Source organism: Gymnoscopelus braueri, assembly GCF_963280865.1.
Source record: "Gymnoscopelus braueri genome assembly, chromosome: 20".
Taxonomy (NCBI): Eukaryota; Metazoa; Chordata; class Actinopteri; order Myctophiformes; family Myctophidae; genus Gymnoscopelus; species Gymnoscopelus braueri.
The window spans coordinates 44,063,680-44,080,174 of NC_137622.1; the positions used below are offsets into that span (position 1 = coordinate 44,063,680).

A 16,495-nucleotide genomic window follows, 5' to 3' on the forward strand; every position below is an offset into this window, starting at 1 on the left:
CACATGGAAGTACAGTTCAATACAAGGTCAGCTAAAAGGACTTAAAAACTCAAGAAAGCCATTGGCTTGTTTACTGTGTACTGACATTATACACTGTATTAAACCATACTCCACACGTGTGCTAGTTTGTTATCAAATTGATAATCACTTTTATAGTATTGGTTTATTTTAATTTATGACAGAAAATTAGAAAAGTGTGAGTGCAGGTTTCTGCCAGGCTGGGTTGTCTATCCAGGGTCCACCACTTTGGAAGGCAGTCGTAGCCACTTGTTATAGAATCTGGAAAATCTGACTGATACATCTTGATCACATGACTTCAGAGATAATGTGTAGCGATTAGTGCGTGTTTTGGACCCCCCCCCCCCCCCCCCTTAACCATGTGAACCCCAGCATTCCTATTCTGGGGGGAACGTTCGTCACAAATGGCAGATCTACAAGCTCACAATGCAAGCAGGCATGGTCTGAGTCACGTCTGCTCTGAGCTGATTAACCCGATTTATACTTCATTTCATGACAACAATATAACATGCCCAAGCTCACAGCGGCTTGCTGGTGCCACGCACTATGAGCTTATAGATCTGCTATTTTCTGTAAGCACCACCATCGTACAGAGAGGCATGACTGCATAACAGTGTTTTAATGGCAACTTCGAATTTCGTCGGCTTCAAACAAATCAATGAAACCCACTGATGCTCCCAGACTCATAGTTGTACTCAGGCATAAAGAACACATTGTCCTCACAGTAACTTGAAGATTTAGCTTGCAGGTTTACTTATCCCAGAAATGTGCATAGAAACAGATTATTCCATGGCATAGCATTGTTCTCTGGGTGTGGCTCTGGTACTGTGCTGTGCTGGTAAACAGCGTCTGTCCACCCAGGTGCAGCCCTTTACTAATCACCAGGCCTTCATATGACCTTTCTGTCAATCAATTAGTTAGGCTTGGAGAGGCGTGCCCTTGGTGATCACAAATCATCTACATAACCAATAATCTATCAAAACTAATAATGCCAAATAATAACAACTACTATCATGATAATAATAATAATAATAATAATAACAATAATAATAATAATAATAAGGGTAACAATAATAATAATAATAATAATAATAATAATAATAATAATAATAATAATAATAATAATAATAAACTAGAACAGTGAAATGGCTTCTACAAGTGTGACTAATCCTTTACCATGGAAGTCTTTCCTTGTCTAAATACCTTACATTATTTTTATTTGACATGGCATAAGGTAGAAAATTATTGTTCAAACAAATCAAACACATGTTCAATAGAGTTACTGTATGATTTGGTTGTTAGAATGACATTTCTACAGTAAAGCTCTGAATAACCTATGATGATGCACTATATGATTACTTTTATTTGTACTTGAAATAAAATATCAACTTTGAATATAACTATTGAAACTAGACAGGATTGTCAATAGTCACAAATGTCCAATGTACTTATTTAATTGATGTTAAATTAATACAGTATATAAAGTTTATCATCATGGTGTTCTTTAGTGTTTTATATTTCAGAAACCAGAATGACCAGGTTTAGGTTTGGACCCGTTCCCAGGGATGAGAATACTTTTTTTGACAGATTTTCTTTTTTTTATAATAATAATGTGTCAGTCCTTGTCCCTTTATGCCCATATATGGAGATCCCTGATGTCATCAGTATGCCCATGTATGGGCATGCTGATATGCCCATATATGTAGATCTCTGTATCTATCAGTCCTTGTCCCTTTAAGCTCATATACTGTATGGAGATCCCTGATGTCATCAGTATATGTCCATATATGGGCATGCCCCCTTTAGGTCCCATATATGGAGGTGAGTGATTTGTTAGGGCCTGATGCCATGATGACGCATTGAGGTTAGACACACTCCATATTTGGGCGTAGCTGCCTTGGGAACTCCTTATATGGTTATGGCTGTCATGGTGACATGAGCATGATGCCAGAGGTCTGTAACTCGGTGCCGCGTTATGAGCTTGTATATCTGCAATTTTTGAATAGCCAAATAAATCTTAAAATGACAGATGCGTTCACGGTCGTAATGGATTAAGCCAATTGTAATATAGGAAGGATACATATCATTTATTGTATTTAAATATATATACGTATATATGTTACAGTACATGTGAGAAAAACAGAACGGGGAGCGCCCGTTTTTCCGGCGCGGGAGGCCGGGCCGCGGCCCTTTGAGGTCGCCCCCCCGAGGGAAACAAAACGGCACCCAGCCGCCGGGGCAAAACGCATCCTCAGGGCCGGGGCAGTGATTGCCGGGCCCGGTCGGTCCCTCTGCCTCCCGTCCTCTCGTCCGGTGCCACGGCCTTTTGCCCCATGAACTGGGGACCCCCCACAATAATCATATTTGAACTAGGGACCTCCCAATATATATATATATATATATATATATATATATATATATATATATATATATATATATATCGTATTTATATAATTAAAATTTATTTTAATGAGCCCAACAATGGTTTTGACCATTAAATCTTACCAACAAGGAGCTGGATCAAACTGCTGCTTCTCAGTGTTGGAACAAAACACGTGTAGGTCCCCTCATCTGAGAGCTTCACCCTGGTCAGCTTCAGTGAGATGATACCATGCTGCAGCTCCTGAGCAAACAGGGACGTCCTCCGTTGGTACGAGGGGTTCACAGCTTCAGTGATGTGACGTCCATCTTGGAGGAGATACACATACTGTGGCTTCAGGTCAGGTCTGGTCCACTCCACTGTACTTCTCTCCACGTTGACAGCAGGTTTAATGTGACATGGAAGGATCACCTCATCTCCCTCTCTGACCATCACAGGCTGAGACCCAATGACCTGTTGTCCTTAAAACAAAACAAAATAAAACTGCTTTAGTGGTGATAATAATCTTAAAATATTCATCTTTATTTAGATAGATAGATGTATGTATGCTGTTAACATGTCATCAATACTATCTTAGTATGTTGTTCACACCAGTGATGCTCAACCTTTTCAGGCCGCGACCCCCAAAATAATCATATTTGAACTGGGGACCCCTCAACCTGAAAAGAACTTGGAATTGTAGGAGTTGAGGCATTACATTTAGTTAGACCACAAATGCAAATTGTGGAAATAGCAGATCTACAAGCCCACAACGCCTCGCGGCATGTAGATCGGCTATTTTCAAAACGTTTACCTTTTTCTTAGGTAATATTTGACAATTTGGCAACATTTTATACAATAGTTTGTATTTTTGATGCAGTAATGGTCTTATTTTCTTTTTTCATTATTATTATTTTAGCGCTATTAAAAAGGTCTTTGAAAGTAATTACATTGTCACTTTATAAATGTGCAGATACCCTGTATATACACTTATACTGTATGTTGGTTTGTTTACTGATTAAAGTAAGAAAACAAAGCTAATCTTCTGGGGACCCCCAAAATAATTTGGGGAGACTGGTTTAGACAGATTGAAGGTTTAATGTTACCTGCTATCCTACTTTATAGCACTTAAATGTTTTCTTAGAACTACCTGACCACCTGCCTTGTTATTTCAATAGAGTTTATGTTGTTTACTCTGTTCTTGTAAGCCACAGTAGATAAGATCACCTAATGCATCTAAACAACAACTAAATAAAATACAGCTAATACCCAAAATAGAGCTGTGAGACTAGCTCTGCATTGTTCATTTAGGACTGGTATTAAAATAATGCTTAATTAATTGTCATCGATGAGAGTTGGTGATAGACTTGCTTGTAGCTTCATTCTGTTTTTTTTAAACATCTATACATAACATAAACCTGCTAATCTCTCTTTTAGCCTCAGTTATTTTGGCAAATAAACTCTTATATTGTACTTTGTCTTTTTTTGTGTTTGGGGCTTTAAAGAACAGTTGGTTAAATATCACCAACAACAAAGCAGCATGCTATGTTAAGTTAAAAAACACACTTGCGGACACGAATCCTAATTCAGGTGCCCAGTCTTCCTAGTGCCCAGTTATCTCCACCCCTAAGTGCCCACTCGTCCAGGTGCCCACATGTTCCTAGTGCCCACTCTTCCAGGTGCCCACATGTGCCTAGTGCCCACTCTTCCTAGTGCCCAGTCATCACAAAAATATGGTTCCCAGATGTCCCTAGTGCCCACCTATCCTGCCGATCGGTTATTCTAGGGACTATACAGCCCGGAGCGGAGTCTGACTGAAGTTTTTATTGTCTGTGAGCCTAGTTTACCAAAACAAACTTTAATTTTCCTTGTCTTACTTCAGCATCAAATACACATTACATTTGATGAGGGGAAAAAAAACATGTATAAACAATAGGGTTGCCAACTTTCAGAAATGGAAAAACGGGACACATGCACGCGCGCGCGCGATTTTGTTTTGCGGTTCTGGGCGGATTGGGTTCGTTTTTTCCGCGGTTCTGGGCGGATTGGGTTCGTTTTTTTTCAAGTTTTTGGTTTCTTTATTTTGGTTTTAGGGTTAGGATTAGGAGTTAGGTTAGGGTTATGTTATTTAATTCATATTTTTGCCTGATTTTACCAATTTATTATCACAAAAAACTATTTCTGCATAATAAAATATTCAAACAAAACGGGTTTATACTAATGTATTTTGTGGATTATATTAGACAACAACTAACAACTACATAAGAGTTATTCTTTAAATGTGCACACTATTTAATTATATTGATTAATATATATAAGAGTTATTCTTTAAATGGGCACACTATTTAATTATATTGATTAATATATATAAGAGTTATTCTTTAAATGGGCACACTATTTAATTATATTGATTAATATATATATAAGTTATTCTTTAAATGGGCACACTATTTAATTATATTGATTAATATATATAAGAGTTATTCTTTAAATGTGCACACTATTTAATTATATTGATTAATTTATATAAGAGTTATTCTTTAAATGGGCACACTATTTAATTATATTGATTAATATATATAAGAGTTATTCTTTAAATGGGCACACTATTTAATTATATTGATTAATTTATATAAGAGTTATTCTTTAAATGGGCACACTATTTAATTATATTGATTAATTTATATAAGAGTTATTCTTTAAATGGGCACACTATTTAATTATATTGATTAATATATATTAAATAAATGTTTATGTATTAGACTTGAAAAACTCAACATTAATAAACAATCAACCATATTAGTCTACTGAAATAGCCTAGACTATGCCCACATCAGCAGCCAATATGTAGGCTGCCAGGGCAGGTAAATAGAAATACTGACATCTTGCTAAAAAACGTTCTCCTGAGGCATGCTGTCTGATGTCAACCAGTCCACCGTGCGCGCCGCTGAACCATGTCACAGGCAGGCAGCGCAGGGCAGAACGTATCCTAGCAACGTGAAAGCGCTAACTCTCATTGGGCTTGTTATGAGTAATGAGCCAATGAGCTGCTGAGCGCACTCCCAGACAATGGCTTCATAGCCAGCGTTGCCAAGTCTGCTTATTTCCCACAACTTCCCTGGAACAAAATTTGGCTTGTTTTTGCCTTGTTTTTGTGGGTCGGCCTGGCTCATTTCTCTCACAATACTTGGCAACACTGAGCTCTCACTCACACAGAGAAGAGACAGGACCGCTGCTCCGTCTCGTCTGTGTGTGTGAGTGTGAGTGAGAAATACTCTCTCTCATATAAAAATCGCGCCGTCATTCCACGACCCCAAAATACGGAACATAGTGCGTCCCGTAACAGTTCAATACGGAACACGTCTTTTAGTTTCCAAATACGGAACGATTCCGTATTTTACGGGACGGTTGGCAACCCTAAAACAATGAAGGAAGAAAAGGAGATGTGGAGAACAGTTAGTAGGCCTACCGTAGTTTAACACAACTTCTACAACCCCGCCCTTGTTGTTATCCTATAAAATATAGTATAACTCCATAACTCAGTAAATAACCATAAAGTTACCTGTCACAGATGTGTTGTAACAGCTGCTCCATATGATCAGGATCAGTTTGACATAAATCCCTGTCCATGGTTTAACACAAACACTGAGTAGAGAGAAAACAAAGGACTTCAAGTGAGACGCCATTATTAAAGAGTTAGAAATACTTTCGGTTTCATTGATACAGTACTATATATCATAGTATATACCATTGTGTACCAGTAGAGGTCCCTGTTGCTCTAATGTTTATTGTGCACATATGGGCCCAGGAGAAAACTGGGCACTAAAGTAACACTGGGCACTAAAACAAAGTGGACACGGTAAACTTGGCACGTGAAGTCATTACACTTATTTTAATAAACATCTTTGCTGTCACAGCCTGGTAGTGAATTTTGTTAAAAAGTAATAATAAATTATAATGGGCTCAGTGAAAAGAGAAAACAGCTGATTATTACAGCTAAATAATAATTAATACAATTATTATTATTCGACTGTCTGTCTGTCTGTCTGTCTGTCTGTCTGTCTGTCTGTCTGTCTGTCTGTCCAATGTACTGTACCTCATTTGGTCAGTCTGTCCAAAAAAAAAAAAAAAAAAAAACAGTGCCCACATAAATTGATTGATTGATTGATTGATTGATTGATTGATTGATTGATTGATTGATTGAATACTTTATTTAGAAGTCTGCAGAAAAAAAGCACATGAAAGTACAGTTTAAATACAAGGTCAACTAGGATTGAAAAGCCCATGAAAGCCTAATTATCACTCACTATTATCAATTATCACACACTCACAATTAAATAGTGAGTGAGTGAGTGTGTGTGTGTGTGTGTGTGTGTGTGTGTGTGTGTGTGTGTGTGTGTGTGTGTGTGTGTGTGTGTGTGTGTGTGTGCGTGTGTGCGTGCGTGCGTGCGTGCGTGCGTGCGTGCGTGCGTGCGTGCGTGCGTGCGTGCGTGCGTGCGTGCGTGCGCGTGCGTGCGTATGTACGTGCGTGCGCCAGGGGCGTCAATTGGGTATGGCAAGGTATGGCAGGTGCCATAAGTTTTTACGGCTTCGCCGCGCGCCCAGGATAGGTGTCCATTATTTTAATCTCTGGGAGTTGGCAACCCTAACCTTGCCATACCTAGCTTTGCTGAACTGACGCCACTGGCGTGCGCACGTGTTAGAGCATCTTAAAGGAAATGGATTGTTCATCCATAGAGACACACAGGGACTACAAAATTCACACCCACAATTGAGACAGTGCACCCATGCAAGGTCCGCTAGAACGATGTACTGCAGCTGTCAATGCAATCCCTATGAGAGGCATCGTAAAATACCGTAATTTCACTGGTTGACTACTGAGGCTGTAGCGATTTGTTTTGTGTTCTAATAAAGTGTCCCATTTGTTTGATTTTTCCTTTTTAATGTGACATACCGGCCACCTCAATATACAACCCACAATATACTATAATATACTCCATCAGTGTGTCAAAAGTTCTAGCATCTGAAATCTAAAGTTTAAGTGGTCGCATGGTATATACGTCACGGACACATCCCTTGAGGTTTTCAATACCCAGATACGTTTGTGTCTCTCATGTATAGTTTTTATAGGCTATTTATTTTTGGACAATTATCCAAACAGCATCTTGCACGACTATTTGTATATTAATACTATCCTGGAGAATTCACTAAGGGATATGTCACTCCTCCATTTAATTGGGTTATTTCCCCAACTTACATTCAGGCAAGTTAATACAACAACGGTAAACCCACACGTTTTAATTTTTCATTTAGGCCTACCGTCGGAGCACGGTAGGTAGAAAATGTGTATAAGCCTCATAATATAGACATGAACAAAGTCAGTCGGGATTGGGATGAGAATTCTCCTTTTCAAAGTCGGCGCTCGATCGTAAAGACAGTGATGTCACTGAAATGCGACTAGGCCTACTTGTCTGTCTGCCGTCTCCCCTCTGCTGTGTTAACATTATGGGTACTATTGAGAAAACAAGAAGATATGTTGATAAAGACACTCTATACATTTGGAGACATATTTTTATTCAACTTTATATCGTCTCCAGTTCATGTAGGATCATTTTAAAAGTAGGCTAACTCTCATATCCTCTCATAGGGAATGCAGTGACAGCTGCAGTACATCGTTCTAACGGACCTCGAGTAGGGGCGCTGTCTCCCCGTGTGTCTCTATCCAGCAGCAGAGAGTCTATAAACCACACAGCTCTGCTCTCAGTCACTGTCAGTCAGTCAGTTTGACAAGATGACATTTACATCATCCTACCTAACATCATGTAAGTACTTTATTTATCTTATTTCAGTTCACTTTAACTATTAAACTGTATTTAACCGAGGCAGAGCATCAGAGAACTTTACTTTGCACTCAGATATATTTAAATGTATTTAATGAAACACAAATCAGTATTTATGTATTTATTTAGTTATGCTTTTGTTATTAAAGTGCTGGAGTGAGTGTGGAGCAAATGGAAGCTCAGGCTGAGGTTCTGAGGTAGATTAATTAACTTTAATTAACCTGAGATTCTCAAACTTCTCTTTATCAGGAGTTTGTGTTCCAGTTACATAAAATGTGCTTTAAGTGTTTGGGTCTGTGTGATAGATCAGTGGAACTAGATGGTAGATGTGTATGATAGACAGAGCAGTGGATCTCAAAGTGGGGACCCCCAGGGGTCCTTGAGGGGGTCCCCAGCTAAATGAGCTAATATAGCATCAAAATCAGTTTAACCACTTTGAACCTATTTTATACTCTGGCTAGTTAAGAAAATTTTGGAAAAATCTTGAAAATGTTGAAGTTTTTAAACATTTTAACAACACATATTCTCTCATGTGGTCCCTGGCACAAAAGCTTTTCAGATGGGGGTCCGTGGCCAAATACTGATGTATCAATTTGCGGTCCTTGACATGAAATAGTTTGAGAAGTAGTCTGTCATAGAAGGTCCTCACAGCTAACAGCTCCTCTCATCCTTCTGGGGAGAGATCACATTTATACCAGCCTGTCAGGACAGGAGTTTAAAGGTTGACATGTTTGAGGGTTAACATTAGGATACATGTTGAAGGACAGATTATAGATAAAACAAGACATGACTCGGTCATGTATACCAGCTTGCTTTCTGTTTTCTCTGATTTGTCTCGCAGAATCTGGCCACACTGCTAGTGGCTCCCCATTGGCTTAGACCTGTTGCTTATTTCTCTCGCAGAATCAGGCAACACTGCCGTAGAGGCGAAAAAACAGCTTAGACCAGCCTAAGCTGGACCAGCTGGTTTTAGCTGGTCTTAGCTGGTGGCGAAAACTCACCTTAAAGGAGAATTTTGGACTAAAGTTTTCTTACCTTTTCTATGACGTTATGATATCTTAGGATGAATGGTACAGTAGAAAATGTTCATAACTCCACCCCTGAGCCGCCACAGCTTAAAAGGTGCGCGGATAGGCCTTAGGTTAGATCACATATTTTAATAGCTTTTTTTTACATTTTTTTTGGTGAGATCTGACGTTCATAGTGACAGAACACTATGCAACCAAAAAAAAAAAAAAAAAAAAAAAACAGAAGTCTCGATAGACGAGATTGAAATCTCGAGATTTCAATCTCGTCTAGCGAGACTTCTGTTTTTTTTTTTTTTTTTTTTTTTTTTGGGACAGTGTTCTGTCACTATGAACGTCAGATCTCACAAAAAAAAAAAAAAAAAAAAGCTCTTATTAATTCCCCTTTAAGGTGTGTTTTCGCCACTTTTTAGCTGGTCTTAGCTGGTGACCACCTTAAGGTGTGTTTTTGCCATTTTTTAGCTGGTCTTGGTGGTTGACCAGCTTATGCTTGTAGGTTTTGCTGGTTTAAGGTGGTAGCTGGTATTTATGATGATTTTGCTGGTCTAGGCTGGTTTAAGCTGGTAGCTGGTTTAAGCTGGTAGCTGGTTTTCATGATGGTTTAGCTGGTTTAAGCTGCTATCTGGTATTTATGTGTATTCAGGTGTATTCTGGTATGCAGTGAACAGCTTTGCTGGAGAGGATGCATGATCATGATGAATTTCAGCCAGGTGCCCAGTACAGAACATGGTATATTAACTCATTCACTGCCTGAATTATTTCTGGCCACGTTTGCCCACTGCCAGAGATTTTTCATTGAAAAAAAAAAGTACTCAATTTGAAAAAAAATTAATTATGTTTTTTACGTCCTTGGCAGAATTGGTAATTGGAAATAACGTTTTTTATGTCCTAGGCAGGGAATGAGTTAAAAAAAACAGTAGTCTACAGTAGCCTATATAGAAGTGAGCAAAATCCACAAAGGAATAAAGAATCATGTATCAATTTCATACATAAGAATAATTTATTAAACACTTATAAAAACCTAAAAAACAACATTCAAATAACAAATATGTAAATAAACAAATACATTCATAAACTTCAACCTGAGACACACACACACACACACACACACACACACACACACACACACACACACACACACACACACACACACACACACACACACACACACAGTGTTCACATGACTGGAAAAGAGGGAGAATATGAAAAATCGGACAGATCCGTCTTGATCACATGACTATGGAGATACTGTATACCGATTTGTGTGATGTTTGGAAAACATCTGCAAGAGTTGTAGCCAAAAATGTTTTTGCAAAAATCGGCCTGCTGGTGGCGCTATAACACATTACCCCCATATCACCCCCCCATACACAGACACACAATTTCTTGTCCTTTCTATTAGAGATGCACCGATTAATCGGCCGCCGATTAAAAAAGCCGGTTTTAGGTCACACCGGCTGGATCGGTGCTCGGCCGGTTACTGTCATAAATTCCGATTTTATGCCGGTCAAATTGAAACTGCGTTGGCACTGCGCAGCAACAGCATGATGATCAAAGTCGTGTGAGTCGACTCAGTAAACATTAGCAAGAGAAGCCCACAGAATGATGGTGCTGATTACCATTGCAATATAAGGATACATATATTGAATATCTATACAATATGGAATATATTATATTCCATAATGTTGCGCGCAGTTATAGCCTAGTCAATGTAGTGACTGTCGGTTCGTCAATCACGGGGAATTTAAAGGCAGTAAGTGCGTCACCAGGCTTCTCATACGGTCCATGCAAAAGATGTTGTAGACTACAGAAAAAAATAGCCTTTAAACATCCCTTTTATTGTAGCCAGTTGCAAAGAAAAATCACCCCCTGACTCTCGTTGCATATGCTGTTGAAAAGACAACTTTGGCACGGACGGGTGGTGTGTGTGTGTGTGTGTGTGTGTGTGTGTGTGTGTGTGTGTGTGTGTGTGTGGGGCCCGGGGGTGCATGCGATGCGATGCGTGTGCGCGCACTTCTCTCATACAGACAGTGGCTGGCTGCTCCTCCTACCTGCAGGGTTGCCTCTTATTCCAAATAAATTACTAGGCGCCATCTGAAAAGTCCTTAATGCTGTAAACAGCTTCCAACAACAACTCTAAAAGACGTTGTGATCATGATATCAGCCATCGACACCGCTGGTTTAATTCATGTGCCTACAAGCTCACAGTGCGTCGCATTTGCGACACGTTGTGAGCTTGTAGGTCTGCTATTTTCAAAAAGAAACGGTGAAATGTATTTTTAATATTATTTGAAACAGATGGGGGTCTGCGGAAAAATGCATTCATTTGGGCATCCTTGACATGCAAATGTTTGAGAACTGGTTTAAACAATAAATAAAAAATGGAAGCAAGCCCAAATAACTACACTTTAGAAACAAGGCCCCCAAAAAGCAACCCACAACTACCAATATTTACAAGCAACTTTACAGAGAAACAAGCCCAAAGTCGATTATAATAAGCAGATATGGCAACACTATTCCACGACCCAGAATGCATTACTTGTAAAAAAAAAAAGAAAAAAGATCTACAAGCTCACAATGCGTAGAATTGCTACCAGATGTAGATCTGTTCATTTTGGTAACCCTTTGGCCGATAGTTGAGTTTCGTTTCTTAGCCGTTTGGCATAGCCCTCTACCATATTGCCGAGTTTCGTAAAAAGCGACCACGCGGTTGGGCCAGAACTGAAATCTCTCTCTCTCTCTCTCTCTCTCTCTCTCTCTCTCTCTCTCTCTCTCTCTCTCTCTCTCTCTCTCTCTCTCTCTCTCTCAGGAAAAACAAAACCCGGGGGGTGGGGTCTGTAGACCCTGTGCAAGTTGTGCAAGGACTGGTGGGCCTTAGGGTTGAGCACGACTATTACAGAACAGTGGACAATCTTGAAGTGTTCGACTCAATTTGGGCTGTGGGAGGGGTTTTGTGTATGGTGGGAGAGCATGGAGAACTAATTCTCTCTTTTTAATGGGTTGTGGTTTGTGTAAGATTGTGTATTTTCATTAATATCAGGCACGGTAATCTATTTTTGCTGATTTATTGTATTCTGTAGTAAGTTAATAAAGGTATTTTCAAAATGCTCTCTCTCTCTCTCTCTCTCTCTACACAGTGGTGTATCTCATCATCTGTTGTGGACCTGCTCAACCAGATGGTGAGACAATTTCAAGCATTCGCTCTCCATAGCGTCCAATTTCTGTGAAACATTGGACGCACATTCCCTCTACAGCTACGCCAAGGAATAAATGCCACCCTAGATTTAAACCGGCCTCATGGTGGCCTTCTAACAGGCCAATACACGTTTTGGCCCATAACTCTTGAACCGTAGGTCATACAATACAGATTTTGTCCAAACCTCACCCAAATTGGTACGCCATATCTCTAGTCATGTGATCAAGACGTATCTGACACATTTCTCATATTCAATTCTGATTTTTTTTTACATACACACAGTATACTGTAACTATACCCACCTCTGAATATCAATGTTGTTATTTATAGTATCAGATAGCACCATAGATCTGATGAACAGAAGTTTACAGGTAGAATGTACTGTATCTCTCCCTCATTCCTGTGCCCCCCCCCCCCCTCTTTTCCAGTGTTTCTCAGAGTCAATCCTAAGAAATCTCAGTTCTTTCAACGTGAGTCCATCTCACTGAGCTGTGAGGAACAAGAGAAGACGGGCTGGTCTGTGAGAAGACAGAGCAGTATGAGGAATGGAACCTGTGGCAGTGAATGGGGAGAAACTAAAGGTATGGATGTATGTACGTACATACAGACAGACAGACAGACAGACTGAACTTTTAACTGATATCACTTTTTCTTTTCATTGTGATTCTGTATAGGAGCATCCTGTACTTTAACAATCCCGCTTCTTCATGATAGTGGAGTTTACTGGTGTCAGTCCACATCAGGAGGACAAAGCCAGTCCATCAACATCACCATCTCTGGTACAATCAACATAATTACATCAATGTTATCTATACATTGTAGAAGGTAGACACGCAACATTCACATTCTATCATTCTTAACACAGATTTAGGTTCATTTTCATTCATTATTGTGTTAACCGACGTCAGTTCTCTTGATAAACAATAACGTTTTAAGTTTGAAACATGGATTATCTCTCCCAGGTTATCTAACCTCAGACTGATATGACAGGCAATCATTATTTACTTATTTATTCACAAAGTCAAAGATAATAGAGTTTGATCAACACTAACAACTTCCTCCCATTATATATTATCATGTGACAAAGAGTGAAAATAGCTGATCAATCACTTGTAGATCAGCTATTTCTGTATTGAAAAAATTTAAATGTTTTGAATTGCTATGGAGAGCGAATGCATACAAATTTTCTGCCACCATCCCATTTCCTCCTTGATAAAGATCCTTTTTAGATTATATTTTTAAGTGTACATTTATGTATTAAAAACCTGCATTTCTGTGGAAACATCCAACAATGTATTAAAAATGAATATCTACATATGAACAATGTAGATGTTCATAACTCAACGTGTTGGTTCTATAGATGTTCATAACTCAACATGTTGGTTCTATAATGTTCATAACTCAACATGTTGGTTCTATAGATGTTCATAACTCAACATGTTGGTTCTATAGATGTTCATAACTCAACATGTTGGTTCTATAGATGTTCATAACTCAACATGTTGGTTCTATAGATGTTCATAACTCAACCTGATGTTGGTTCTAGATGTGATCCTAGAGAGTCCTGTACTTCCTGTACCAGAGGGAGGAAACGCCACATTCCGCTGCCTGTACAAAGACAAGACAACTGGTAAACCATCCTCTGACCTCCCAGCTGGTTTCTATCTAAACGGATCCCTCATCAGAGCAGAGTCTACAGGACAGATGACCATCCACCATGTTAACAAGTCTGATGAAGGATTCTACAAGTGTAACATCAACAACAACACTGACCTTGGAGAGTCCCCAGAGAGCTGGATGGAAGTGACAAGTGAGTCTTTGTCTTGAATCTTTGATAATGTCACAATTATCACCAGGAGAAGATAAACCAGTGTTTGGAAACTTAAAGCCATTGTTCTCTTTACAGATTCATCTTCCTCCTCCAGCCCCCCTGAACCCCCCCTCATCACTCGTAACCAACTGATCATTAAGATACTGGTGGCCACGCCTTATGTGATTTCAACCTTCCTCTACTTCTCTATACTGAGAGACAGAGCTAGAGCTAGAGGTGAGTTATATAAACACACCTTATATAAACACTTTAACATGTGTCCATCACATGATACTCATATAGAGACATATTAACATGTGTCCATCATATGATACTCATATAGAGACATATTAACATGTGTCCATCATATGATACTCATATAGAGACATATTAACATGTGTCCATCATATGATACTCATATAGAGACATATTAACATGTGTCCATCATAATGATACTCATATAGAGACATATTAACATGTGTCCATCATATGATACTCATATAGAGACATATTAACATGTGACCATCATATGATACTCATATAGAGACATATTAACATGTGTCCATCATATGATACTCATATAGCGACATATTAACATGTGTCCATCATATGATACTCATATAGAGACATATTAACATGTGTCCATCATATGATACTCATATAGCGACATATTAACATGTGTTCATCATATGATACTCATATAGAGACATATTAACATGTGTCCATCATATGATACTCATATAGAGACATATTAACATGTGTCCATCATACTGATACTCATATAGAGACATATTAACATGTGTCCATCATACTGATACTCATATAGAGACATATTAACATGTGTCCATCATAATGATACTTATGTACAGAATCACACAGAGGTGAGACTGAGACAAACATGTTATAAAACACACCTTAGCGTCTGGCCTTCATAACAGGCCTTTTATGGCCACAGGACTAGAGGACAGGCTGAGGCAGAGCAGGTTAAGTGTAAAAGGAATTATTCACCCAATAAACTAGGAACCCAAGGAGCATGAGGAAGATACACTGAGGACTGTAGGAATGGACTAGGAAATAATAATGACCCCATAATAATAATATAAGTCTAACAGAACACTGTAGCAACATCTACAGACAGTCAGAGAACACAAGGGACTGAGGGTTTATAACCAAAGAGTTCAATGGATAATGAACACAGGATAGAACAATACAGTCACATGACAGGTGAGACCAGACAGGTACTGTAAGAGCAACTAAGGAGAACAGGAAACACTTATAGGGCGTCACTACAAAATAGGTACACAAGTGTAATGTAAAAAACTAATGCAAACTAAGAAACAAGACACATTACTTCACAATTAAAGGAACACAACTGTAACATAAAATGCTAACTATGACTAATATAAGAAACATGAACACAACAAGAAAACACAACAAGACACACAACATGACACAGATTGTGACACACTGTCCCTCTGAGGATCTCTAGCTGTTATAATCTTGTGTTTATAATCTACATACTTGGTGAATACATTGACTTTCATTCTGAAAATAATACCTACAAATAATAAAGTGTTCTATATGATCTTTACTGTCTGTCTGTCTGTCTGTCTGTCTGTCTGTCTCTCTCTCTCTCTCTCTCTCTCTCTCTCTCAGAGGCAGCAGCCAATGCGAGGAGGAGAAGAGCCAATGATGTCGTCATGCAGGTAGCTGAGTAGCCAATCAGAAGTGTTGAAGGTGATAGCTCAGCAAAGCACTGCCTGTCACAGTCACGAGTGGATTTCTCTCTCTCTCTCTCTCTCTCTCTCTCTCTCTCTCTCTCTCTCTCTCTCTGATTATGATTGTGTATATGATTATGATTATATGTACAGTATACAATCTAGGCATTTATCAGCTCTTAATCCAGAGTGATTTACAGTAAGCAGGAAAACACAAGGAGAACATCAAATGCATAGAAATAGTAATCTAGGATCATAGGTAAACCAAGAACCTATCATCAGTCTAAACAGTATGATATATAATAGTAATATAATAATGATATAATAGTAATTTAGGATCATAGGTAAACCAACAACCTATCATCAGTCTAAACAGTATGATATATAATAGTAATATAATAATTATATAATAGTAATTTAGGATCAAACCAACAACCTATCATCAGTCTAAACAGTATACTATCCAAAAATAAATAGTCTGTACATTGAATATAACATATTTGACTTTTATTTAACTTACAGTACAAGC

At 38.7% G+C, this 16,495-nt stretch overlaps 2 protein-coding genes across 3 annotated transcripts in view; one reads left to right on the plus strand and one right to left on the minus strand.

The window, feature by feature from the left end:
• LOC308076479 (NACHT, LRR and PYD domains-containing protein 3-like) overlaps window positions 1–6,065 on the minus strand; it is a 29,206-nt gene extending 23,141 nt beyond the window's left edge. For both annotated transcript variants that reach the window (XM_080416787.1, XM_080416786.1), the window contains exons 1-2: window positions 5,940–6,065; window positions 2,524–2,859 (exon numbers count right to left, since the gene is read on the minus strand). In XM_080416787.1, coding sequence (XP_080272913.1) covers window positions 2,524–2,859; window positions 5,940–6,063 — 460 coding nt within the window. In that variant the 5' untranslated portion in view covers window positions 6,064–6,065. The remainder of the gene's footprint in view (window positions 1–2,523; window positions 2,860–5,939) is intronic.
• A 6,336-nt stretch (window positions 6,066–12,401) lies between these two features.
• On the plus strand, window positions 12,402–16,013 carry LOC308076510 (sialoadhesin-like). The gene is made up of 6 exons (XM_080416840.1): window positions 12,402–12,421; window positions 12,867–13,019; window positions 13,113–13,217; window positions 13,985–14,248; window positions 14,345–14,485; window positions 15,905–16,013. The coding sequence occupies exons 2-6, from the start codon at window positions 12,977–12,979 to the stop codon at window positions 15,964–15,966; spliced, it is 615 nt and encodes a 204-aa protein (XP_080272966.1). The 5' UTR covers window positions 12,402–12,421; window positions 12,867–12,976; the 3' UTR covers window positions 15,967–16,013.
• The last annotated feature ends 482 nt before the right edge of the window (window positions 16,014–16,495 follow it).